This window comes from Lygodium microphyllum, chromosome 26 (assembly GCF_053477565.2).
Source record: "Lygodium microphyllum isolate KBCC chromosome 26, Lygodium_microphyllum_v1.1.10, whole genome shotgun sequence".
In the NCBI taxonomy this organism is placed as follows: Eukaryota; Viridiplantae; Streptophyta; class Polypodiopsida; order Schizaeales; family Lygodiaceae; genus Lygodium; species Lygodium microphyllum.
In genome coordinates, this window is record NC_141160.1 from 77614949 (window position 1) to 77640485 (window position 25537).

Genomic DNA, 25537 nt, shown 5'->3' on the forward strand with positions numbered 1-25537 from the left:
AACAAAAATAAATAAAGATATCTAGACTTTACCGAGGATTCAAATATAATTTTGAGATCAACATAGAGACTATCCAATAGCATAGACAAGGCCAAGAGGTTAGAGCAAGGCACAATCCTAAAAAAGAATGTAACTATTGCAAGATACAATCACCTAACAATAAGTAAAAGATATCGCTTTTTGAAGATAAGAAACTCAATTTAGCATAAGAATAACATGTAGATCTATTCCATGATTCTTAAGAATAAATAGGTAAAGCGTCTTCAGTTTATGGATTACCAATAGCTTTAAACAATTTGAATTTCCAATAGATTAGTCATTTTCAAAACTAAGCCAAATATTCAATAGTATTTTACAAAATTGGTAGTCGACATACACGATCTTAAATATCTTACCTTCAATTCATTTTTACTACTTTATAGATCACACAATTTCAAAAGTACATTTTTTTGTTCAACTGTTTTTCCAAGAAACGGAAAATAAAGCACACTCCAAATTATTCAGAAACAAGCACTTGGGCAAGAAAAGACACGTTACCACTACCTAAACTAGGTTGCATGTGTCAACCTAGTTTCTTTTTCTTTTTTATTTTTTCTTGTCTTTTTGTTTTGTTCTAGGAGGCAAGCAAGGGAGCAATGCAAAAGTTGCTTTTTTTATTTTGGAAAAGAGAAACAAGTGCAAATTTAATAGGGCCACATTTTTCCGAATTTCTAAGCCATTCTTCCCCTCTCATTGTGGGCATGGAAAGAAAGTCAAATTTTCACAATACAAGCCACTAATATGCAGAAGCTTGACTGAGGATCAAAATGTGGGCATGTGTATGCCTGTACGCACATGCCCTGTGGGCTCTAGTCCGTTGCAGAAAACCAAAATTGGAAGAAATATTCCAATGGAAAAGAATAGACAAGACTGAACAGATGACAGAAGTAAATGCTCTCAAAGATGACAGTTCAGTGAGCTGCATCTAACAGCTCGTCCAGAAGTAATTGATGATGTGATGCAGCACAAGGGTGGTACTCTATCCAGGGAAAACAGATGCTTCAATGTAGGCATTTCACTTCAGGGCAAATTTTGGTCACACCCATCTTAGCACTTCAGTGCTTCAGCTTTCCAAACGCCAGGCTCCAGCACTCTGTGAGCTTTGTTGAAAAAAGCCCATGAAAGTATTGGGCAGAGTTCTCTATTTGTGGTTCTTTATGTATGTGGACACAGTTACCAGTCCTGCAGGGTGATGCCGCATGTTCATATAGTGCTGCCTGAAACCTCACAAAATGCTGTATGAAAAGGTAATCAACTCAGCAAAACATGAACGTTCTGTTCTCAGATTTCAGCATTCTGTTAGCACGAGATGTCCCAACAACTCTTTGTAGCTGCAAGAAGAAGTCCAGCAGATAATTTTAAATACATTCATAAAAAGCAAAAACAGGCATACTGCTTAATCGATCAGTAGAAAAGGGCCAGTAGGATGAAAATGAGAAATGCAGAAACCTTCAAGTTATCAAATTGAGAAAATATGATTGAAGAAGTTGGATTCTCTAATCCCTCCATCATATTTGTGATCTGGACATGTGTAAAATCCCAAGAGAGTAAGTGTACCACCATAAGAACAGTAAGAAGTTATATGCACCCAACTAGATGCAAATGACAAACTCAATGCAAAATGCACAATAGCTGATGAAAAACATCATGAGAAGATCACAACACACCTCTGCATAAAATTCTGCACGCTCTGGTAGAGAGTAGAAAATGAGTTCTTTAATGCCCCGAATCTAAAAGGAAAACAGCATAACTGACATAAAATACAATGGCTAAGCCAATTAAAGATTGCTACCAAAAAGAGCCAGATTTGAACCTTGTAGCGATGATAAAAGTGTGCACGTTCACTATACAGCAAGATCTGGCGTTTTCCATGGAAAAACCAAGCCCGAGCTCGGGAGATGTCACTTTGCTTGGTATACCTACACATTGACTAGAATGTCATCATGTGAAAAATCAAAAAAACATCATTATCTTACAACTAACACAGCATTTGCAAGCCTTTTTGCAACTCACAAACCCCTCCTCCAAGGGAAGATGTTATTTTTGGGGCAACTGCCATTGGTTACCTGATGGAGTCACCCTACATAGCCTAGATCCAATTCATGCAGCAGACTAGTGTGTACAGATGCACAATGTATGAAAGGCTATATGCAATGTACATTTGTTCCACACAACTCTTTGGAGAAGATCAAGAAAGGAGTCTTGCATACATCTGTAGCGGTCTTTTCCATGTACTTCAATACCATAGAATAGTTGGTATCAAGAGGTGTGTCATAAGACATGGACACACTTACAGCAGCTTGAGATAGCCAATGGATCTTGCACACAAAGACCCACAAGGATTCTCTTCCAACCTCTAATACCAATGAAGAAATGAACCCTATCTAGCTAAACTTGAGGTGGAGATATTATTAGCAGTCTAGTCAGCTCATGTGTGAGTTTGGGCTATGCTTGACATTACTGGGTATTTTAGGCATTTTATTGTGGTCATATTAGTGATTTAGGCATTTATTGCTGGCTGAGCAGTATTAAATTCTGGCCGACCATCTGCCATATTTGGCATATTTTGAACCTATTTATTCAATGGCTCCTCCTCTCATTCGGTCATCATCATTCTTCAGGTCAATGACTCATTGTTGTACGTGTCATTCTCGTGTTTGGTATATGGATTCCATTTCCCGAGCACATCTCTGAGTTCTCTTCCTTTGCAATGTTCTTTTGTCCTTTTGATCTTTTGTTTTCTTTCTCTTATGTCTTGTGTTCAACAGTTTATTTCAGCACTCATCTATGCTTCCATTGCTGCACCACTTCTAACATGATATCAAATTGCACGATCTTGATTCTTACTGCGATTTTTTTGCTGATCACAAGTCTTTCTTCCCCCTGCTAATTAGGCCTTCGTTTTTCAGACCAGCAACTTGCAATGTCAACCTGGGCTTGGGATTCCAGCCTGTAATCGTCTGTTTGCTACATTCAATGCTCCACCAACCTACGTTTTCTGTTTTCTGCCCCTAACCATGGCTGGGCAATTGCTTGTACAGGCCGTTTTTGCTGTTTTTGGCAGTTTTTGATTGGTTTTTCTTCATTTTGTAACAGTTGACCTTTGTTTTTTATCAAACTTTTTGTTCCACTACATTTGAACTCTCATTCTATAAAGTCTTTGCTATTGGTTTGGTTGTATTCCCTCTCCGTATACCCTCTATCCTCTATCTTCTCTTCTTCTCCTCTCCAGATGACTCCTTTGGTACTTCTACAGATTATAAATTACATAGACCTAACTAACTTACATGGAGTGTTTTGATGAAAGCTTGGTTTGTGCAGAAGTGGAGTTGGTATATTGTATGTGGAGCTATTCCTTGGCCTTAGCATCTTTTCTCCTCCCAAAGATTTTGATGAGGACAACCACGGAAAGCTGTGCTTACATAGGATTCGAATGATGCCCATGCGTATTTTGCATTGCTTCGATGTATTTCTAAAGAAGTTCTACCGTCGGTTACCTCCTATAAGACATTGGTGAAACGTATAGTCAAAGCTTCAAATATTGTACGAGGCACCTTCCCCCTACAAATGATAAGTTACATGAACCTGACTATCTTACATGGAGTGTTGTGATGAAAGGTTGGTTTGTGCAAAGGCGAATTTGGTATATTGTATATGGAGCTATTCCTCAGCCTCAACGTCCTTTTCCTCTTCCCAAATGTTTTGATGAGGACAACCACAAGAAAGTTGTGCTTACATGGGATTTGGACGATGTCCATGCATATTGTACACTGCTTCGGTGTATTTCTAAATTTGTTCTACCTTTGGTTGCCTCCTGTAGAACATCACCAGACATATGGTTGAAGCTCTAGATGTTGTACGAGGCACCTTCCCCCATGTGTGTTGTGACCCTTCATGGATAGCTTCAACAAATGAAGTTTGAGTCCAAGGATACCATTTAGTCATTTTTGCTCCATGTTACACAAGTACAAGACCAACTTCAACACATGCAGTCTGCTCTTCCAAAGGCACATCTCATGGGCATGATACTCTACAAGATCCCCCTGGAGTTTAATGGACTGGTGAATGCTTTGTACGTGCAAACATCCTCTACACCTATGAGCTTTACGCATATGTCCTCGATGCTGCTTGAGCATGAGACATCTTTGCATTTACAGGGAATGCTCTCATCTCATTATGGAGGTTCCATAGATGCCTTTACAGCTTCAGAAAGGGGTGACAAGAAGAAGTCAAAGGCCCAATGTTATCATTGTGGTAAAAAGGGCCACTTGCGAAAGGACTGCAAGGAGTTAGCAACCTCATAGAAGAAGAACGAGAAGAGAAAAAAGCGGGATGTGGACTCCTTCGACATGTCATCTCAAACTCCGACTTGGATACTCTAGCCAAGGAGTTCGCGGTGCAGAAGTCATCCACTTCTTCAAATCGTGAAAAGGGCTTAATTGCCCCTTCCTCAACTACTTTCTAGTCCAAATGATGCTGAGATGGAGCAGCTAAGCCTCATCTATACAAGTATACAAGTGCACAAGTTCCAAATAGAGACATTCCTGATGCATCGACCTAAGTCTAGCAAATTCAAATCCTGGAGCTTGGATTCACATCCAGATTCATGTTGGGTTGTTCTTTGACAACGAGTAGAAGGGACACTTTGGCAATCTTGGCCAAAGGCGGGGAATCCATGGTTAAATATGTTCGAAGGCATTTTTCACAAGGTGGTGAATCCATGGTTACATATGTTCAGAGGCATTTTTCACAAGGTGGTCTTTTATGCTATTGTGCGACATTGTTGACAGGTACTGAGATGATCTATAATGACTCTTTTCTATTTTCTGAAGCTAGTACGATCAACATTGACCTCAGATTCTCTCCAAGGCACCCTGGAGGTGGCTTGATCACCCACTACTTGGGTATCCATGGTTTTACTCTGGTGATTCTTTGTTGTATATGATTATCGTTACATGATTGTATTGTTTCAAATCACTCATGATCTAAGAGAGGGTGTTAGCAATCTAGTCGGCTCATATGTGAGTTTGGGCTATGCTTAACATTACTGGATATTTTATGCATTTTATTGTGGTCATATTAGTGATTATTTAGGCATTTATTGCTGGCCGACCAGCTGCCATATTTGGCATATTTTGGGCCTATTTATTAAGTGGCTCCTCCTCTCATTCAATCATGATCATTCTTCAGGTAATCTTCCTGTTGGAGAGAGGAGCCAATGCCAATACCCACGCAACCAATGACTCACTATTGTACGTGTCATTCTCATGTTTGGTATATGGATTCCATTTCCCAAGCACATCTTTGAGTTCTCTTCCTTCGCAGTGTTCTTTTATCCTTTTGTTCCTTTGATCTTTTATTTTCTTTCTCTTTTGTCTTGTGTTCAGCAGTTTATTTCAACAGTTGTCTATGCTTCCATTGCTGCACCACTTCTAACAAATACATCATCTTTTCATAGACCAGACAATAAGAGGGCTTCAAGAATGTTTTGCGAGAGCCAAGCAGGGCCACACTTATCACAGCAACAGAGGCATGCTATAGTTACGATGCAATACTATCAATGTCCCAAGACAGCCCCCAATGCTGCCTCCACAAGGGTCTCATGCACCTTGTAGCATGTTTTCTTAACCTTATGAATGGTCATGGATGCCCTGACAAGCTACAGCACGAGAGCTCAAGACCATGGACTTGTTGGAAAGCATTTACATATGTATGGCATCCTAAATCCCACTATATTTAATAAATCCATTTGTAAGGGGTTTCGAGCAAGTTGGACAGCGCAAACTATCATATGACCCTTCAAGAGTAGAGACCTCATGGTGCTACAAAATTACATGAAAATCATGATTGGTAAATATTTAGCCGAGACATGGATTGATTCTGGAGTAGGAGATGAGCTAGGGCATAGGGAGAAGCCAAATTCGGGAGGAGATACTACATCAGACCACCCATTCAATTTAAGAGTGTAAGGCACACAAGAGGACACACTCTTGCTTTGTGGATTTCATCAAAGCATTTGACACAATGCCGAATCATACTCATCCACAGGTTACAAGACATTGGGTCTCATTGGACATGAAATGGGGGATTATGCTTTGTGTGAGTTAGTGATAGGAAAGTTCAAGCACCCAATTCTTTCTTTTTGATACAATGGAGCAACATATCGCTTTGTGGATTTCACCGAAGCATTTGATACCATGCTGAGAGTACTCTCCCTATCACCTGGTCTTCTTTTTTTTTAATGCAATGGAGCAATATATTGCATTGTGGATTTCACCAAAGCATTCAACACAACGCCGAGAGTCATATTTATGCAAAAGTTACAAGACATCTAGGTCCCAAGGGACACAATAGACAACCAAGCACACCTATCACAACACCAAAGGATGGTATAGCTAACCAAAGGACGGTATAGTTATGTTGAAGCACAATATGACGTTCTAGGACAATCCCCAATGCCTCCTCCATGCGAGGGTCTCACCCACCATATGGCACCTTTTCTCTTGTACAAATAGTGATGGATGATATTGACACATTATAGCATAGGAAGACTCAAGACCATGATGTATTACTTGGGAAGCATTTTATGTATGAACGTGATTTTCTGGCTCCACGACTTGTGTGCGTCTAATAGAGCCATTTCTGAGGGATTTTCGGCAAATTAGACAAAGCATACTAGTATAACACTCATTAAAAGTGAAGACCCCACGGTTCTAGAGAATCACATGACAACCACAATCGGTCATTATTTGTCTAAGATATATGTGGAAACAAGCTAGATTTAGGAAGGGATATACTACACTAGACCACATATGGACTCTCAAAGCTCTCAATGAGGAGGAAAGGGTAGGCAACAGGAGGACATAATGTTGCTTTGTGGATTTCTATGAAGCATTTGACATGGTGCCAACAATTAAACTCACGCAAAGGTACGAGATATTGGGGTCCTAGAGGACATGCAACAAGGTTTCATGCTCTTGTATAGGTTTGAGATGGAGAGTTCGAGCACCAAGGCATTTTCTAATGCAGCAAACAGTACACTTGGAGTGAAGCACATTCGTCCACTTTCACCTACTCTCTTTCATATCAATATTGATGAGACTAGAGCAAAGTAGGGGTACATAGATCCCTAACTTTTTCATACAGCACTCATACATCAAATGTATACAAGTATGAGTGTATGAATGGAGTATGATTGCACACAACTTGCTCAAGTGTCAAAGAGTCCATCATTCATTTCCCAAAATAGAAGATTCATATATCAATGGTCCAACTTTAAGATTGAAGACTCGAGAGTCTGCACATGCAACTGCAGGTGACAGACATAAAGTACCATATCCATTGCCATAAAGGCTACAACGTCGATGATAGGTAGTAGATACTAAATAAGAGTAAACAAAGTTCAAACTACAAAGTACAAGTAGTTGCCTATCCTAGCAATTTGGCGGGAAAGGAAAAAAAGTAAAACACATTCTTTTTTTTAAACCCTAAATATGGTTAAGTATGATTGGCCCTATTCATATTCATATAGAATCCACATATGAAAATGTATGGAATTTGAATCATACGCATTGGAATGCAACTATGCACAGATCCTTGCAAAGACCAACATATGAAATGAAACTATGCATAGATCCTTACCAAGACCAACAGATTTTGAACTCACAATGCCCCAAAGATCCCTACTGATGTAAAACCTCTAGAAAGGGCAAAGAAGAAAGCCACATAACCAGTACTAAAATCTTTGGAGTAGATCTGATTAGGCAATCAAGTATAATACTCTGAAAAACCTCATGTAATAAATCAAAGCCTTACTGGTGTAATGGCATCCCATACTACTCCCACATTATCAATGCATAAGACCGCTCTCTATCATGCTATACTCACATTACAACCATGTATCACCATGCCATGGTCACACGACTGCTCGTGAGCTTTACAATCTCGCCACAAGGCTTATCATGAACCTATTATTTCCCAAAAAATGTGTGTGTGTGTGTGTGTGTGTGTGTGTGTGTGTGTGTGTGTGTGAGAGAGAGAGAGAGAGAGAGAGAGGAGTAGACAAAATGTAAAAAGTTATGTTAATGTCCTATGGAAGCCAAAGTTGACCTAAGGAAAAAATCAAGTACATCCATCATCATTTGTGCATTCCACTTCAAATGCCAAAAGGCATAGTCACTTGGATATCCAATATCGACAAAGCAAATGGCCCTATACAACTTTCATAGTATTATTTCGTGTTCTAGAAGTAAGATGCCTTTCTCTGTCTCTTCATCCTCCAAGACCTCGACCTTATCCCATCTTTCATCCACACCCCTACTCTGATTTCCTTGGCAACCCATTCTTGTTGTTGTTTTAGTTCAATGTATTATGACCTTTACTAGAATCTTTTTCTATGGTTCAAATTGCTAACCTTGATGAATGGTCTCATCTTCATTTTTCTTTTGCCAACTGATGTTTTCTTCCAGTGCTTGAACTTTCTTCTTTGTTTCCGTTACCTCCTCCTTCATTTTGTTTTCTTGTTGTAGCTTATGGACTGTATCCAATAGGTATCGCTTCCCCAGGGAAAGCCTAGCAACTGGTTTTGATGGGGATGAGGCCAATACCACGGAGAAGCTTAGTTTGGTTGCCACCTACGCTTGTAGATGGGGGTATAGATAAAACTGGGTGGGGGGCTGTTACTGCTATGCTCCCCTTGCCATCTGAAGGACAGCCCCTTGCACTCAGGTGGCAGGGACTACTCCACACTACCATGAGTGAACTGGCGAACCAGGTGGGTTTCAGGGCTGGTTGGGCAGGCGAGTGTGGACTGGAAAGCTAGGCAGATGAACAGGGGCAGGACCTGGCACAGGCACACAGGCAGGTCTTGGAGCAGGGCAGACCTGAGGTGAGGCAAGGGTGGGTGGACAGACAAGGGCAGCAGGTGGCATGGCAGTGGACCGGACCTGGGCAGGGTTAGTGCAGTCCCGCCTGCAGCACCAACACCCACAGCTCAATCCTCAGCTGCCACAGGTATATCTTATCATTTTATTTAAAATATCAGAGCCAAAGCAAGGGGCTTTTGCAGGGAAAGGTCCATTTCTGCTACAACAGGGGCTTTTTGTGCACAAATTGCAGAAATCTGTTGGAATTTGGGTCAGAAAATTTAGGGTTTTTGTATGTTTGGCAGACATTGGCATATGTACTGAAGTTTCAGTCTGAAATCGACTGAAATCTGGCACATTGGACAGTCAAATTTTGGGGCTTTTGTGTTTTTAGTGCTATTGAGCACTATTCTTGCATTGGACAGCGTGCTGCTTGGCACATTGAGACAGTAGAGTCAAGTGTGACACAAATTAGTTGATTACAGCTTGGCATTTGCTGTAATTTCTGGAAATTGCAGATTTTCAGGTCAAGCTAACTTTTGTTATTGCTCTTGTGCATTTGGAAGAGTAACATTTATCATGGCAAATCAAGGACAGAGTGATATCTTCACCTATGTATCTATTAAGGATAGATTGGATGGCAATAACTATTCTCTATGGTCCTTCATGATGACTTAGCAAGAAACATTCCATTGTTGCCACATCATCTTGTGAAGCTGAATACAAGGCAGCTTTCACTACTACAGTTGAATGTGTATGGCTAGTTGATCTTGATGTATTTGTCACAGAGCCTACTCCTTTGCTTCTTGCCAGTCAGAGTGCCATTGCAATGGCACAGAACCCAATGTTTCATGCATGCATGAAACACATTGAGATACATTATCACTTTGTCAAAGACAAGCTACGTGCAGGGAATATCAGCCTGGTCTATTGTCCTACCAACAACGATGTGGCACACATCTTCACCAAAGCTCTTCCACGCAACAAATTTGAAGCATTTCGCAATGCTTTATACTTAATCTCCTTTGGTGGATGATCCTTGTATGCTGATCACTTTTCACTGCAGGGGGGTTTGTTGGGTTTTACTCATGCCCACACTCACATAGGAGTGTCGTTGATCCGTAGTAGGATACTTGGGCACTTTCTACTCTTCATAAGAGAGGTTTTTCCTCCCAACCATTATTCTTTGTTTGTGTATTTATGTTACATAGTTCGGTCACTTATCACACATTACACATGTTCGTGTGTGAATGCACCTTAAGGCACTTACACAACCCTAAAGTCCTAAGGGTTGTACTTTGTACTTTGAGTTACACTCTTTTGAACTAATCAAGTGTCGTGTAGTGACCACTCTCTCGCTCCCTCTACTGTCTACACACTCTGTGCTGAGTTGATAGCAGCCATCTCCAAACCAACAAAAATCTTCAGACCTGGTAAAGAAGTGACCACGCGCTTGCTCCCTCTACTGTCTACACGCTTTGTGCTGAGCTGATAGTTGCCAGCTCCAAACCAGCAAAAATCTTTGGTTCAGATTTTTGCTGTAGTGTATATACAACTTACATGCATGAGCACAGAATTCATACAATTGAAGAAGAGAAAAGAGCGGGCTCTCGTGTTGAGCCAATCCCATAAAGCTCCCTAGCCTGCAGTTGCTCCAACATGGGATCCATAAGAGGTCAGGGAATAGGGGCTGTCACAAAATCCCATAGGTCAAAGGTGTGAATGATGCACCAATTAGCGGCACAGTAGGGGCAGGGCAGATCTGGGGCAGGGGCAGAGAATATAACTAGAGGGATAACATATTTACTTGCAAAGACAAGATTGAAAATTGCCCACAAGAACAAATTGACATTACAGACAAACGAGATTACAGTTTGCTTAGCTGCTTCTTCTAATCTGCAAATCCAAAGAAGCCATGATTACAGGGTTGGACAATCAAGACAAGAACGAGAAGGCCACTGAACTAGTAATTCCTATCATGGCAGCGGCAGCGGCTGCCACCGTCGCTGCTATCTTCATCTCTCAGTATTTTGAAATGAGGACAGGCAAGGGGTGTGGAATTTGGTCTCAGATGTACAGCCTACCATTCCAAGGGCACCAAAAACAACACTTACATACAGGAGCCATGAAGGTTTCCCAGACAAAGCTCAAATTCATTGAGGAGATGAGTCCCTCGTAGTGAGCATGATATTGAAAAATGAATGTAAAAGGCAGCGTGTTATTAGTTGGATATAATTCTGCACAGATCAAGGAAGCTAAGTTCAGATTGTTACTCTCCAAGGAGGCAAAATGACATATTTTCTGCTTTCAGAAAGTTTCGCAGCCGCACAAAGTCAAAGTATGAGCTGACAAAAATCATCACTCCACCCTGCAAGTTCATAAGACAAGGCAAATGATGGTTTAAGTTATTTATGGCAGTAGCAAAACGCTTAAATCTTGAGGTGCACATTTGATATCACAACCTTGTGAAAATTCAACCCTTACAGCAAAGATCAACTCACCTGAAAAGAATCCTTCAAAGGTGCAAAAACCTGATTAAGAAAAACTAGAATGTGTAAGCCACTGAAAGCCAGGCAGAGTGGTTGAGCCACAGTAGAAGAATTCTTTGGACTGTTGAAGGTCAACAACAGGAACACCAGAGCAGACAGACTGTACTCAAAACAAGATGCATGGCATTTCTTTATATCCTGTATCTCCTAGACAGCATAAACTGACCTGCTTTTTGAAAATATCGAATCTTGCATCATCTACTTCAGTAATGGAGCTACAATTTACACGATCATACACCTGTTTCAACAGCAAAACCCTGTAAATATGACCAAACTAACTAATATAGAGCAAAATACCTGGTGGCAGAGATGCTACATCTAGCACATAGCATCAGGTTCTCTTTATGAAACACTAATACTACTGGTTCATACAAGTTCAAGATCATTCACACTGGGTAAAACTTCAAAAACTCTGTTTTCAAAAAGTGAAAGTCCTTTTCTTAATTGTATTAAATGAAATCAATTCATGGCATGAATTAGAATGGAATAACATAAACAAGGGTATATCAAGCGTAAACTTCTAACTTGTTTACTTTATTTCATAAAAACCTCATCTCTTGCTGTCTTGTACAAGAGCACTTTATGCACAAAACATCCTGCTTCCGAAACATCTAGCTATCCAGAACTTCTGGGTCCACTGCACATATCACCTGCCTTTTCAGCATTCTGTAGAAAAGTACTGCTACAAAGGCCGGATTTTCAGAGTCAACACTAATGGAAACATCCAAGCCAAAAGCATTGTTGCTAAGATTTTGAAATGTTTACTGAGACATATGTAGCAAATTAATGACATTTTAGTAAGATTTAGGTTTATCGAATGCCGCTCGCAAAGAACTCATACAAACAATTGGCCTTGTGAGGTAAGCTTTCTAATCATAAGTTCAGCTTTCATATTCACAGGGTTAAAGCAGGTCACAACTCTTGTAGTTTGTTGGGTCCAGACTGTGCAGCAAAGACGCAGGCAAACAGGCTCGAGAGCAGATCTGCATGCCGCCCTGTTCACAAACCTGCATATGACGTGTCCCCAACCTGGCTGATGTCACCTGTACCAACTGCTTGCAACAGCCAGCCAGTGTTTCTGCAGTCCCGTGCGAGCCTTCTGGGTTTCCATGAAAATGTTACAAATTAAGGTACACAGTCTTTTCAGAACTGTTTCAGCATAGACAGGACCAGTAATACACACAGGCATACACACTGTCAAGTGAGAGGCAAGCTGGGATACTGATCTGGATGAGACCTTGATCAGCATCTTGGACAAGGGGATGAAAAAGAATTGGCAGAACCTGATGTTGAAACTTTAGCTGAGGACTTTCATAAGCCTGTGGAAGGAGATGAGATGGGCAAACGCCACAAGCTGATGGTCGATGCTCCAGCTTTGGGTGTCTCAAAGATGCCTCAGTAGGGTGTATGTGTTCCTCACTCGCAACATGATGGGTTTTTCAGTATATGCTTGTGAGTGCTAACAATCTCATGAATGACTATGTGCATGCTAGTGAAGGTAAAGCGAACTCTTTACCAAATGGTGATCATGTGGTGGCTGTTTTGGGAACAAAGAGTGTGTTTCAGCAGATTGTTGCCTTTCACGAGAGGCCATCCTTTATTTCACGCGGACACCCTTGATTACTCGTATCAGAGCATGGCTGCACTCAATGCTTTTGAATGACAATGCATCATAATGATGCTAATGGAGGAGATTTATGATGGATTGAAAGGATGTAAAGAAATGCTCGACTATAGAATACAAACCCAATTGTACAACAAACGCACAAACCGCTAAAGAAACAGAGTTGGGATTAGGGTAACACACAGACAATGCACATAGAAGATGAAAGAAATTTGAATAATGATAAATACAATGCTAAATGCAGCAAACACAGTATGCTAGGTGAAATATTAACCCCCGAACTCACGTGTCTCAATGACTAGGTAGGGAGTATAAACAAAAGATGCGTTGTACTCTAACAAATCCTGAGTTGCAACAGGCGGCCTCTGAAGGTGTCTAGCAACAACAAACATAATTCTATGAAGGCCAAATCAGTGACAAATAGACAGTCGGAGCAGAAGGGCAGCAAAACACAGCAATCTGGTGACATAGCAACTAGGCGACAAGAGCAGACTGCAAAACGCAGTAGCATGAGCCACATGGCAGGCTGTACGGAAGCTGGAGCAAGCAAACACAGAAGTATGTGCCATGTGGCAGCTGGGCAACAAGCTGAAGAGGCTGTACAACAGCAGCAGATGATCAGGAGACTGTAAACACAAGCTGATCAGCTTAAAACAGCAATCACTAGCCGTTCAGCAACCGAAGACAGGCTAAAAACAATCACAAATAGCAGTAAGGGGCTGGATAATAGGCACCTGATGATAGGAAGTAGTAGGCAGCAGCTCAAACTGAGATATCTTCAACGAACAAGGTGTGGACAGCAGAGAAGACACTTGCAAGCTGCAAAAACAAGATTGAGACTAAGTGGTGGGCAGCTTGTCTATTTATAGATGGATGGGTCCTCCCAAATTAAGGTTTGGCTTATGGGACATATACACTCTCTAGCATCACATTTCTTTTTAACGAAAGTTCGGTAATTTAATTAATTAAGCATGTTTTGGGGTTATTTAATGTGGCTAATCAGCATGTAATGCATTTTTAGCTCGAGGAAGGGTTCTTTGAGGTTCTCTTTCATACTTATGATGCTTGTGGATGTGGCCAATTGGGCCATTCCATTTTCAAATGTGATAATAGGGTGGACATACAGGAGTGCAATCCTCAGAATGTCTCAACGACAAGGTATTTCACCCCCTATGTCTTTTGCCCTACATGGAAATGGTAATGGAAACAAGGATACCTTCCGATGGGATTGAGGGTGGGTTGTGTCTTGCTTGTCAAGAATAGACACCAAGATTCTTGGGTCACTATGATTAGACGCAACGCTCGACAAGAATCCCATTGCTTTCCTATGTGTCCAACTCCCAATATTGTCATTTAGGCTTTTTGACGAGGAATAAGAGACTTTACTGCGAACGCCAATCATCATGTGTATTTGCAACTAGGATAGTTGATAAAGGCACTTCTGATCCTTCTTTGAGATTTGATGCTCATGGAAGGCTATAGCTCTCTCACAATGTGTTCCATTCTCAACAACAGCACTTCCCTCCCTGTGCATTGATTGTTGGTTTGCAAAGGGCAGATCTAGTGGATGTGATCCATAGTGAAATGGAGATTTCAACCCTCCAAAGATATGTATGCTAAAGGGAAAGAAGTGATTCCATAGTTTACTCCCTTTTTTGTTCATCATGAGACTTTCCTCATGGAATGTTAAAGGGATTTCGTCAAGTAGTGTAAGCAGTATCATATTGAAATGGGACGGGTTTTGGGAACAGGAACAAGAACGGGGATGGGGACTAGAATTGCCATTCCTTGTCATCATTAGAGAGAACATTAACAAAGGGACCAGTTTGGGACAGTTTGAGGATAGGTTGGAACTAGGACAAGAAGCTAGAAAATGGCCATTCCATGTCACTATGAGTAGTTTAGATTGTGGAGGAGTGTTTTGCCAATAATTGGGATGGCTTTTGTGCAGTAGAGAATAAGAAACACTCTTTGGCTAGTTCCTCCATTGTGTATAAGGATTATACTTTGTGTTTTAGTCATCAGGTTTCCCATCAATCTGGAGTTATGTTGGCTGTTAGTTTTTGTCACAACCATCCTTGTTTCATCAAGCTATTCAAGGGCAATTCCTAGTTGTGGAGATTATCTATGAGGGGGAGGTTTTATGGTTGGTGAGGATTTCATCAAGCTATTCAAGGCAAATTCTTGGTTGTGGAGATTACCCACCACGAGGGGGAGGGTTTGTGGTTGGTGAGGATGTATGCCCCTAATACCATCCAAGAGCGTCATCAACTTCGAAAAGATTTGCACTGCCTTTCTATGACCTATCAAGAGTTTGCTATGAGTGATTTTAATGTTTGTGTGTCTATAGATTAGGAAACTTCACCTCACTAAGTAATGGATGGTCCTGAGTATCAAGAATGGGATGCTTTGGCAGCCTTGTCATTGAAACAAGACATGTGATCTCGGCTACATCCTTCTCAGTACCAATTTACATACCGATCTCTTCAACACTTGAATACTTGGGACAACTGGATAGAATGTACATTTGCCAAAGTGATTCCTTTCTCCCAAGAATGATTGATATGTCGATGAAGAAACGACATGTCTTTTCTTATCATTATCCCTTGGTTTTGGAAATGATTCATCAACCCCTTCATGCATTTAAGGCCTTGCTTACTCTATTGCCTCTATGTTTTAATCAATCTTGCTAAAGCATCAGTTTATGGGGTATATCAAGCAACTAATTACTTCGTTTAGCACACAAGTTCTATCTATGGATATTGATTCATGTCCTGTTTTTAGGAAAAATGCACATGTTTTGCTTTTCGAGCTGAATGGCAACATTTGCGATCTTTGTTGGAACATTCGGTATATATGCAACAAGTAGGACATACCTCCAATGACTTCATCACAAGTTCTAAGTGGTTTACTTTCTTTGCTTATCTACACTAGAAATATGCCAGGGAAAATATTGTGTAGCTGATAAATGAGCAAGGTGACATGGTTACTAAGCCTCCATCTATCATTCAAATGTGTCTTGAGTATTATAAATCTTTATTGAATCCACATAAGGTTTTTTTTAATGTTGTTCATGCTACCAAAATATGCATTTGTGACTTGGTCCAAAATCAAGTTAAGCTTGAATGGATAGATTTTATGCGGCGACGGATATTACGGAGGCCATAGTAGACAATGTGTTGTCCAATTTACCATGCCCAATTAGTCCTTTATTATTTGCATTGGTCACTCACCCGATGCTCTTGTTATTCTCAAAAATATACATTGATTTCTTGTACGGCGACTAATTTGAGAGCTTCCAGTTAGCAAGGAGCTATTGTTTCTAAAGGCAAAATCACTCAACACTTGGGATATCCCATCGGGGTAGATGTGACTCCTCAAGCCTTTCTTGATTTAAGTGTCTTCATACTTGCAGCTCAAAGAGGCTCAATCCATCATGACTAGTATGATCTCATATTTCCACCCTTACTTCCCTGGAACAATAAGTTTCTCTTGCGGAATTGGTGCAGCCCACCCACGTCATGTTGTGGAAAAAGGAAGGAAATCATTTGGGCCACGTGTGGATTTCTTGGCAACATGTTACTGCTCCAAAACAACTAGAGGGGAACACCTTTGTTGGATGTCAATCTCCATATGATAGCTCTAAGAGTGGTGCTTTTACAAGCCCTACGTGTGTACAATCATCCTTGGACTGATATTGAGAAATTTTTTATTGAGGAGACTAGTACCTTACATGGTTGATGGTTATCCGTGTGTCTTGGTGGTATGTGTTGAATTCCACGTGGCCTCTTAAACTTTCACAATCCTTTCTCCTTACTCATTTGATCAGTTTCTAATAGGAGATTCTCAGCTTCACAGCTTGGCATCCTCCTAATCTCCAAAAGGCGGCAAATTCATTACAGGCAGAAGTGTTGACCACTTCCAAGCATCCAAATTGGCTTGATAAAAACTTTGAGATAAATTTAATCAAATGGCTTAATTGGGGTTGAAAACAATACACGATCATGTCCTTCCTAGGCAATCCTATCTTTATTCTTTCCATCACATTCGCTAGAACTTTTTGGGTGCCTAGAGGCTATAACCTGATTTGTTCATCCTTACAGGAGCAACTTCAGTAGTACACTACATTGCATGCTTACAGGAGCAACTTCAGTAGTACACTACATTGCATCCAAATTGGCTTGATAAAAACTTTGAGATAAATTTAATCAAATGGCTTAATTAGGGTTGAAAACAATACACAATCGTGTCCTTCCTAGGCAATCCTATCTTCATTCTTTCCATCACATTCGCTAGTACTTTTTGGGTGCCTAGAGCCTATAACCTGATTTGTCCATCCTTATAGGAGCAACTTCAATAGTACACTACATTGCATGCTTTTTAGCCTTCTTCACCTTGGCAAGATTGGATGTTTGTGAAACTTGATAGTCTCCAGAAAAGACCAACTAATCAAATCTATCATAAGATGGTAGAGGACAAATGATAGGCCACTAAGAAAGCCAATAAAATATGGCATGCCCGCCATTCCAAACTTCAAAGGGAAATGGTGGGATAGATTTCTCTGGATACCATGGAAGTCCAAGATTCCTTATCAAGGTAAAGTTTTTATATGGAGGCTGCTTATTCGGGATCTCCCCATTGGGGATGTGCTACATGCTTGCCAACTCTCACGGGATTGATATATATTTTGCACTACATTAAATGACAAACCGATTCATCTATTCATCTCCTGCCCATAACAAGACAAGTTTGGAGCTTTGTTTCCCATGTGTGGACCTTTGTGACTCGCGGGAACACCATCCGCTCTTGGATCTTGAACAAGATGCCTTCTTTGTCCACTCTACAATCAGATCATCCTTGCCTCTTCTATTTTCTCAAATAGAAATCTCTCTAGCACATTTAGTGCACCCATAATGCCTTCGTATTTTTACTCGAGCTTGGGTATCCATGGGCATGTGGCCCGTGTTTTAGGTTGATGTTATGGCAAATCTCTTCAATGGTTTCGGCAAACCTGGTCGTCCCTAACGTTGCTGCTCCTTGGCTGGATGTTGTTCGCTCCACTTCTATTGTGCCACCTACATGATATTTGTATGCTATGTTTTGATCAAGCCAAAAGGCTTGACTTGTAACTGCTGGATTTTCATGGTTTTTTATGACTGGCCAGGAGGCCTAATGTAAATAATTTCATTTAATTTAAGCTTCTTCACTTGAAGAAACGAGATTCTTTTTAAACTTTCACCGATCAAACCCTTTCTATTATGGTCTACCCATCTACAATGCCCAATCTTAGCCTAAACCTTCAGAGCATGCAACGAGACTTTAAAAATGTGCTTGAGAGAGAGCCCAATAAGATACTTGGAAGCTCTAGGATCCTCCTACTGAAGTCTCAAAAGAGGTCTCTTCTTACACAGGCTAGTGGGGTGAACCTCCCCCTCAGCCACCAGTACTGTCGTAAATTATAGTCCGCAAATTTGAACTATTTATAAAGTAATGTCCTCATTGCCCCCACTCTCCAATCCAAATAAAGAGCAAACACCAGGTGTTTCAAGATGGGAAGTACCTGGCGCACTTGAAGTAAAACCTTCGAAAGGACACCAGGATATTCACATCGGAGTTTGACCTGTGCAACAATAGAGGAAAAATAATGAGAGACCAGACCTAAAGCAATATTATGCTCAAAGAATGTCATCTTGTAAAGGCATACCTTTCCACCAAAGTTGTAACAAGCTCGATGAAAGAAAGCATTCAATCCTGCAAAACATCAAACTCAGCACTAATTTGCTGTGAACCCAAGCAGTCTCCAGATATTCAACATACAAGGATCATGTGATTCTTGATATTGTTTGAAGACACATCAATACCTGCATCTGCAAATGCAGAAAGAAGAATGGTCTGTCGGTAATAACGCCCATGCCCATTTAATAGCCTGGAACATTGATTTTAATAAATCGCCAGTATAAAACCAACAAACAGGATTGATGGTAGAAAACCTCTAATTTATGTATGAAACTGTCATACTACCACTCTCTGATTCGCATGAAATCTGTTCCATGCTGCTGTGCTGGTATCTGATTTAGTTGTTCAGCAATTTCCACAACATGAGACCAGTTCTGTGAAGAAAAAGGCCCTGCAATTAGGTTGTGCATAAAACCACTAACTTTTTCTGCTTTAGAATTAAGTGTCTGCATAGCTTGTGGTTTCATACACATGCTGCAATACCTGCATGAGTATGACATCTGCATAGTCGATCACAAGTATCTGTAACAAGATGCCATTGCACCAAAATTTTAATCAACACAGTCAATGCTTAGCCAAAAACGCATAGCTTATATCAGAAAAATCATTGGATTTCATTACACCTTTTCATACCAAAGGCTAGCTATCAGATGAGTAAAGTCATATGTTTGATATGAACTTGCTAAAGGTAAAAACTACCCTATGATTCTACAAAATTCTGAAGCCACTCCTCTACAAGGTCTCTAGAACTACCCCTATCTTTCTGTCTTCCTGTCAGAAACTCTGGCATTGGGACTGGCCTGCGCTTAGAGATTCACAATGCACTGGGTTAATTCTAAAAGTACGAAGTAGGGAAAAAGAGAGACAGGAGCGTCACAAAAGAACCAAAGATGGAGTCAGTGAGACCTCGAGATCATGATCACAGGGACAGCCAGAGACCATGATCAAGCCAGAGGTAGGCTTAATAAAATAGTCAGCAGCCTAAATTGTGTCTAGACAAGACGCTAAGGTTTAATTTCCAGCAAATCCAGTACTTATTCACCAATACAAGAGGTACATTGATCACAGCAAAGACATGAAAGGCTTGACATTGCACTTCCAAGTTGCCACTCTCTCTCTGTCTACATTAAGTGTCCTAATGGATCCTGATGCCTCTTCCTGACTTTCCCCATCTCTCCATCATAGCCTAGCACTCTCTACTCTTCTATATCTAAAGAAAGGGGTCGTTTTTGTAGCGGTTGGGCAGTTCATCTATACCAAACTTAATAAATTCTACTCCAAAATAGCAAACATACTTGCTTCAGAGGTTGCCCATCAACTAATAGATTTGTGACTATTAAAGTTAGGCCTACCATTCAGACCATATCCCTGCTGTAAAAACAAGCAGTGCAAAATATGCATATTTATCTACACTGCCAGTTCATTACACTGACATGTCCTAAGTTCATTTAAGCACTTCATGATCATCTCAATTGGTAGTAAATGTGTTTCTAGATATTTGCTCCTAACAAAGTTGACCTACCATTCAGACTATATCCCTGCTGGGGAAACAATGTGCAGTGGAAAATGTGCTTATTTATCTGAGCTGCCATTTCATTTTAAACTGGTATGTCCTTGTGAAACCAGCCTTCCTTCTCAGAAATGGTAGTAGACAATCTGAGCAAGTAAATGAATTCAAAAATCTGAAATAAAACCTTACCACAAAAATCCTGGACAGTCCACAATCAACTGGCACAAATTGAATCGACAATAATTGCATGCGGGTCAACTTCAATGTGGATGTACAATCTCTATCAGATCTGCTGTAATTGCTTCAATTCCAGCAGCTGCTTTAATCTTTGGGATTCTATTTCATGGGCATGCACTTCAAGGTGGCTGAAAGACCCTAATTTCTGCTATAAACTAGGGTTTTGATAACATAAACACTGTTGTCCACCTTCAAGCAGCTAAGCAAACTTAGAACGGTTGGGAATGGCCAACATTCAATGGCACGCTTCTCAAGACCGCTGATAAACCCTAATTCCAGCATTGTTCAGTCTTTGTAAAATACTTAGCTCCAATCAACTAATTAAATAGCTTATGTATTATAGGGAGCAGATACTTATTCTTTATCATACAATAAAGAACACATATCCGCATTATCCATCTTTTTTCTTCATCAATAGAATTAGCAAAGCTCAAGGGATACACATGGTCATGCAAAAACTTTTGCTAGGCAGTTGGCTAACTACCATTCTACTTCTTGTATTTCCTTTTAGCTAAGCCCATAATGCCACCTCCTTATAGTTTGACACTTGAAGACTAAACTTTATTGGATGGTCAAATCTCCTTCTGGCCCTCAAATACTAAATTTACTGGATGATCAAGTGATCTTCCAAGTGCAAAGATCTACCAAAAGCACTAAAACCAGCCTGTAGATCCGATCTATAGGGCAATGAACATAAACTTACAGCACACACACTATTCAATTTAGCAAAGAATAAATGACACAAAGAACCTGAGAGCTAGAGCGCTCTAGCACAATAGACAACACCAGAGTGGCCCTCAAAGTGAGCGCCCCTTTACAAAATTTCTTTAATATTGAAGACGAGCCTTTACATGAACTGCTTGAGGCATGTCTGTGCAATCAACATGGCTGTCAGAAACCAGCACCCTCTTTGCTAATGATTCTTCACGTGCCTCACTCTTCAATGCATCATATTCACACCAATTGCTCTGTTTCTCAATTGCTCTCACCAACATTCATCAACAACCTTTGAATCTGTCTCAATTACATACTCAAACTTATGTCTTCAAACATACAAAAATGCAATCACTCCAATATTGACCAACATGACATTGGAAAATGCATCCATGGTCTCTCACAACTTCCACACTACAATCTAAGAGGAATTCACACAAATCTTAGTATCTAACAGGACCAATTTGTCGAATGAGACCTTAACCTTAATTGTCTAAGAATCATAGAGCTTTGCCTAACCCATGCACCTCCTGTAGTTCACTGTCAAATTGAGATAATTCAAACCTGTTAACATATTGTCCATAAACCCTAATCTTTGAGAAGCATTTGCCTTGAGCTTGGATGCTGAAATTAATGCTTTCAATGGCTAGAAATTAGATTACATGTCTGAGTGCATTTGCACTAATATTGTTTGCCCTAAATGTCTTCAGCAAGCATTCCACACCCAAAATGACTTTTTTCGTTTTGCAAACCCTACCCACTAATTTGTTGTAAACAGAAAACCCTAATTCTGTTTTGCTACAAAACATAGCTTACCAAGCTTGAAAGAGAGAGAGGAGAAGAAAGAAATTGATTCCCAATTATCCAGCACCTCAGGATGGCTGCAACACACACTCCTCTTGCTATTCATCGCCAAAAATCAACAAGCATGCATCTCCTTTTGCTGCTACAACTCTTCAAAAATAAGAATCGAAGAGAGAGAGCCCCCAAATAGACAAGATCAAGTCTCCAAATCAATAACTGCTTCCCCTTAACCAAATCACGTTTTTTGTCGAGGAATAGTTATTGACTTGATCATTAATCTTAACTAAGCTACTCACTAGACCAAACTTAAGCTCAGGTCTTGCTTAATAACTTAAGTGCCCTAAATGAGTTACTTACTAGGCAAAACTTTCAATGTAACTACATTCTAAGGTACAAACTTTCAATATAATGAAAGTTTCACACTGCACCTTGTTTCTTTTGCCCTGTGGTTGTAACACATAGCTTATACATTTATCCATTGTATGCCCCACTATCAAATCTTTCACTGCTAGAGTAAACAAACTTTCCCTTGTTCAGATTAACTATTGTGAAATAATAAAAACTAACGCATGATTTTTGGCTTTACCCTTTTCCTCTTTATCTTCACCCTCCTTGACCTCAACCTATACCTCATTTACCACCTCCTCTTCTTTTACCTCTCTCTTATAAGCTCCTCTACCCTTCTCTTAAATCTCATCTGTCCACTTCTCTCTATCTCTACCTCTACATCCTCCTCTTCCTCTTGTGTCTCATTCCCTTTGTGTAGGTTGTAGCTCTATTTCTATTTCATTTTCCTTTACCTCCTCTTCTTTTCCTTCCCCTATCTCTATCTATATCTCTATATTCTTTACCCTTATCAATACACCTAAGCCTTCGCATTACACACATCGCACCTTGAGTCTTGACTCCTAGCCTTCAATTTATTTTTGTATCTACTACTTTTCGTACTTGCCACTTGGCACTTGTCAATTGCCATGGCCCATACCATGATCCATGAATCATGATCAATGATCAATCATTGCAAATAACCTTTTTTTAAATCCATTGTATATATTTTCATTCTTACAAATGAAATTGGATCTTGCAAATTACTTGTGACTAGAGTCTTGGATTTACATTTTGTCTCAACCTCTCATCATGTTCATGACTTATTGTTGAAAATTGAAGCAAATAAATTCGTGGTTTATAAACTATATTAGTATTGGATGGATAATGTCTTGTGACACTCTATCTCATGAATAGCCACTCTCATATTAAAACAAGAAATATTTACTAACCTAACCTTTAAATTTCGATGTATTTTTTAATGACCCTACCAAACAACACGTTTGGTACCATACTAAGTCCATGGACTTGACGGATCGAACAGATCATACCTAACTACCCTAAATTGAAGCAACTCCAAAGAAGCAAAAAGTGGACTAGTAAGTCCAATTTAAAACCTTAGCCTCCTCCTCAAGCCGTAATTCTTTCGCCCAAGAACTTCCATGGATGAGGATTTACCCTACATAACATGTACTCTAGCCATTCTTATAATTTGAAAATCTAAGTTATCCTTAGCACTTTGTATCTTTATAATGGCTAATTGTATAACCATGCTCCAATCATAGCTTCTTACTTAAAGTATAGACGATGAATTTGTGGGGGACATCATCATCAACCATATTGTTCCAATGTTATCCTTTTTTTAAAGTCATGCATCCAACCAAATCACACTGAATGTAGGTTGCCATAAATTATTTGAGACATGACAACAATGTATGTAATCCACATAGTACATAGCTACTTAAGCCAATTCTCTAATCTAGTTCCTAGGCTTACTTTGTATGAAACACCATCACCTTGATTTCCCAGATTTTACTAAGAGATCTCTATCATGGCCGAAAGTCTACATTGCATTGAGGATTTATTGTCGAGTATCCAATGAGTCTAAAATGAGGACTATGTGTCTATAATAAGATGAGCATCAAAACCCCAGCACTGTTATGCCAAGCCCCCCAATCATGTGTATGTAATATGCCACCTAATCTATATAGAGTCCAAACAATGTAGCTAAAAGTGGGAAACCCTGTATAGCTGTCATGAGAACATGTATTTTTGAAACCTCACTTAACATGTGAATTAATTTTTAATCACATGGTAAAGTAAACGTTGCATATGTGAGGTGTAACTGGGGTTAAGAGTAAATTTACAAGCCCGAGACTCGAGGAAATCACGGGATGTCAAAGGCAAAAGTTCCTATAAGTTATGTCGTGAAGGTACTTGGTAGTATCTGGTGCCAGTTATTGGCCTAGGTCATTCATTCGGCCATAAGTGTCGATTGGTGATACTAGAGAAGTGGTGTTTAATGGTACCTAACAACTATCTAATGCTCAAAGATGGCGCAGAGACACTCGGGAATGAAAGTTGCCTAGACAATTTAATTATTGGCCAATCAGATTATTTTTCAAGGCACCAAAATAATTATTAAATTGATTTTCAGTATTTTAAAACTAAAAATCAATATTTAATTATGAAAAATACTGGAAAAACCATTTGGGAAGACTGCCACTTGTAAAAAATGCCCATGCAAGACTGAGATGCATTTCTATAAATTCAGCCTGCAAGAGAGGGGGAGGGGAGACTGCTGGTTTGATTTGCAGACATTGGAGGACCTTTTGAGGCCTCCAAGGACAAGAGAAAACCAATCAACAGGAGGCAACATCTACAGGCTGTTGAGACAGGGCAGTAGCTGTAAATGACTAATTTTCTTCAATTCTTTGCATCTACAAGCTGTTGTGGCAAGGTAGCAACTGCATTTGACTGATTTTCAGTCATTCTTCGCGACAAAACTCTGAATTTTCTCTCTCTACAGCTTTCCCTCTCATCTCCCAGTCATTTCACAGTCTTGCTCTGAAGATCTCAGCATTTGGATCCTTGGAGGCTGAGAAATTACAAATTTCTCTCCTGTAAACCTTAATTTACAGCAGAAATTAGGGTTTAACAGCAGCCTTGAGAAACGTGCCAAAATTTGGAAGCTCCAAGACTTGGATTCAACAAGGCTGAATATGAATTTCAGCTTAATTCAGGTGGAGGACTAGCCAACCATTGAATTTGGGGCACTTCCATTGTCTATGAAGTGGGTGAAGGCCAATTGAGTGCCCAGTGCCCAAATCAAGGGGCAAAATAAATTGAAGACTTGCGTGTCACTTTGGACAGCAAGGGGAGTTGAAATACCGGAAGGGGCGCCAATTTTGGGGCCAATCGAGTGTGCATTGTCCAAGATCAATAGATAAATTCGTATTTTCAGATTTGCATTTATTGTTTGCTGCTGTAATTAAGTTGTAATCAGGGATTTACCACCCTATCCGAGGAGGAAGGCTGGTTATAATAACCCCAATGTGCTGGTTACTCTCTCTGAATCCCCTTTTGGTGCTTGTACCCTAGCTGTTACTGTCTCATATAAAGCATAATCCCCCAC

The 25537-nt window shown here is 40.1% G+C and overlaps 1 protein-coding gene across 5 annotated transcripts in view; it reads right to left on the reverse strand.

The window, feature by feature from the left end:
• Positions 1 to 440: 440 nt before the first annotated feature.
• The window catches only part of NOF1 (U3 small nucleolar RNA-associated protein), a 56771-nt gene continuing 31674 nt past the window's right edge, over positions 441 to 25537 (reverse strand). For 2 of the 5 annotated variants that reach the window (XM_087668305.1, XM_087668307.1), the window contains exons 11-22: positions 19296 to 19334; positions 19098 to 19186; positions 18938 to 19002; positions 18781 to 18827; positions 18637 to 18696; positions 11619 to 11690; positions 11405 to 11434; positions 11177 to 11271; positions 1853 to 1958; positions 1707 to 1769; positions 1489 to 1560; positions 451 to 1370 (exon numbers count right to left, since the gene is read on the reverse strand). In XM_087668305.1, coding sequence (XP_087524431.1) covers positions 1296 to 1370; positions 1489 to 1560; positions 1707 to 1769; positions 1853 to 1958; positions 11177 to 11271; positions 11405 to 11434; positions 11619 to 11690; positions 18637 to 18696; positions 18781 to 18827; positions 18938 to 19002; positions 19098 to 19186; positions 19296 to 19334 — 813 coding nt within the window. In that variant the 3' untranslated portion in view covers positions 451 to 1295. Of the gene's footprint in view, positions 1371 to 1488; positions 1561 to 1706; positions 1770 to 1852; positions 1959 to 11176; positions 11272 to 11404; positions 11514 to 11618; positions 11691 to 18636; positions 18697 to 18780; positions 18828 to 18937; positions 19003 to 19097; positions 19187 to 19295; positions 19335 to 25537 lie in introns of those variants that run through there. The other 3 variants (XR_015688906.1, XM_087668306.1, XM_087668308.1) reach the window with 3 other exon arrangements.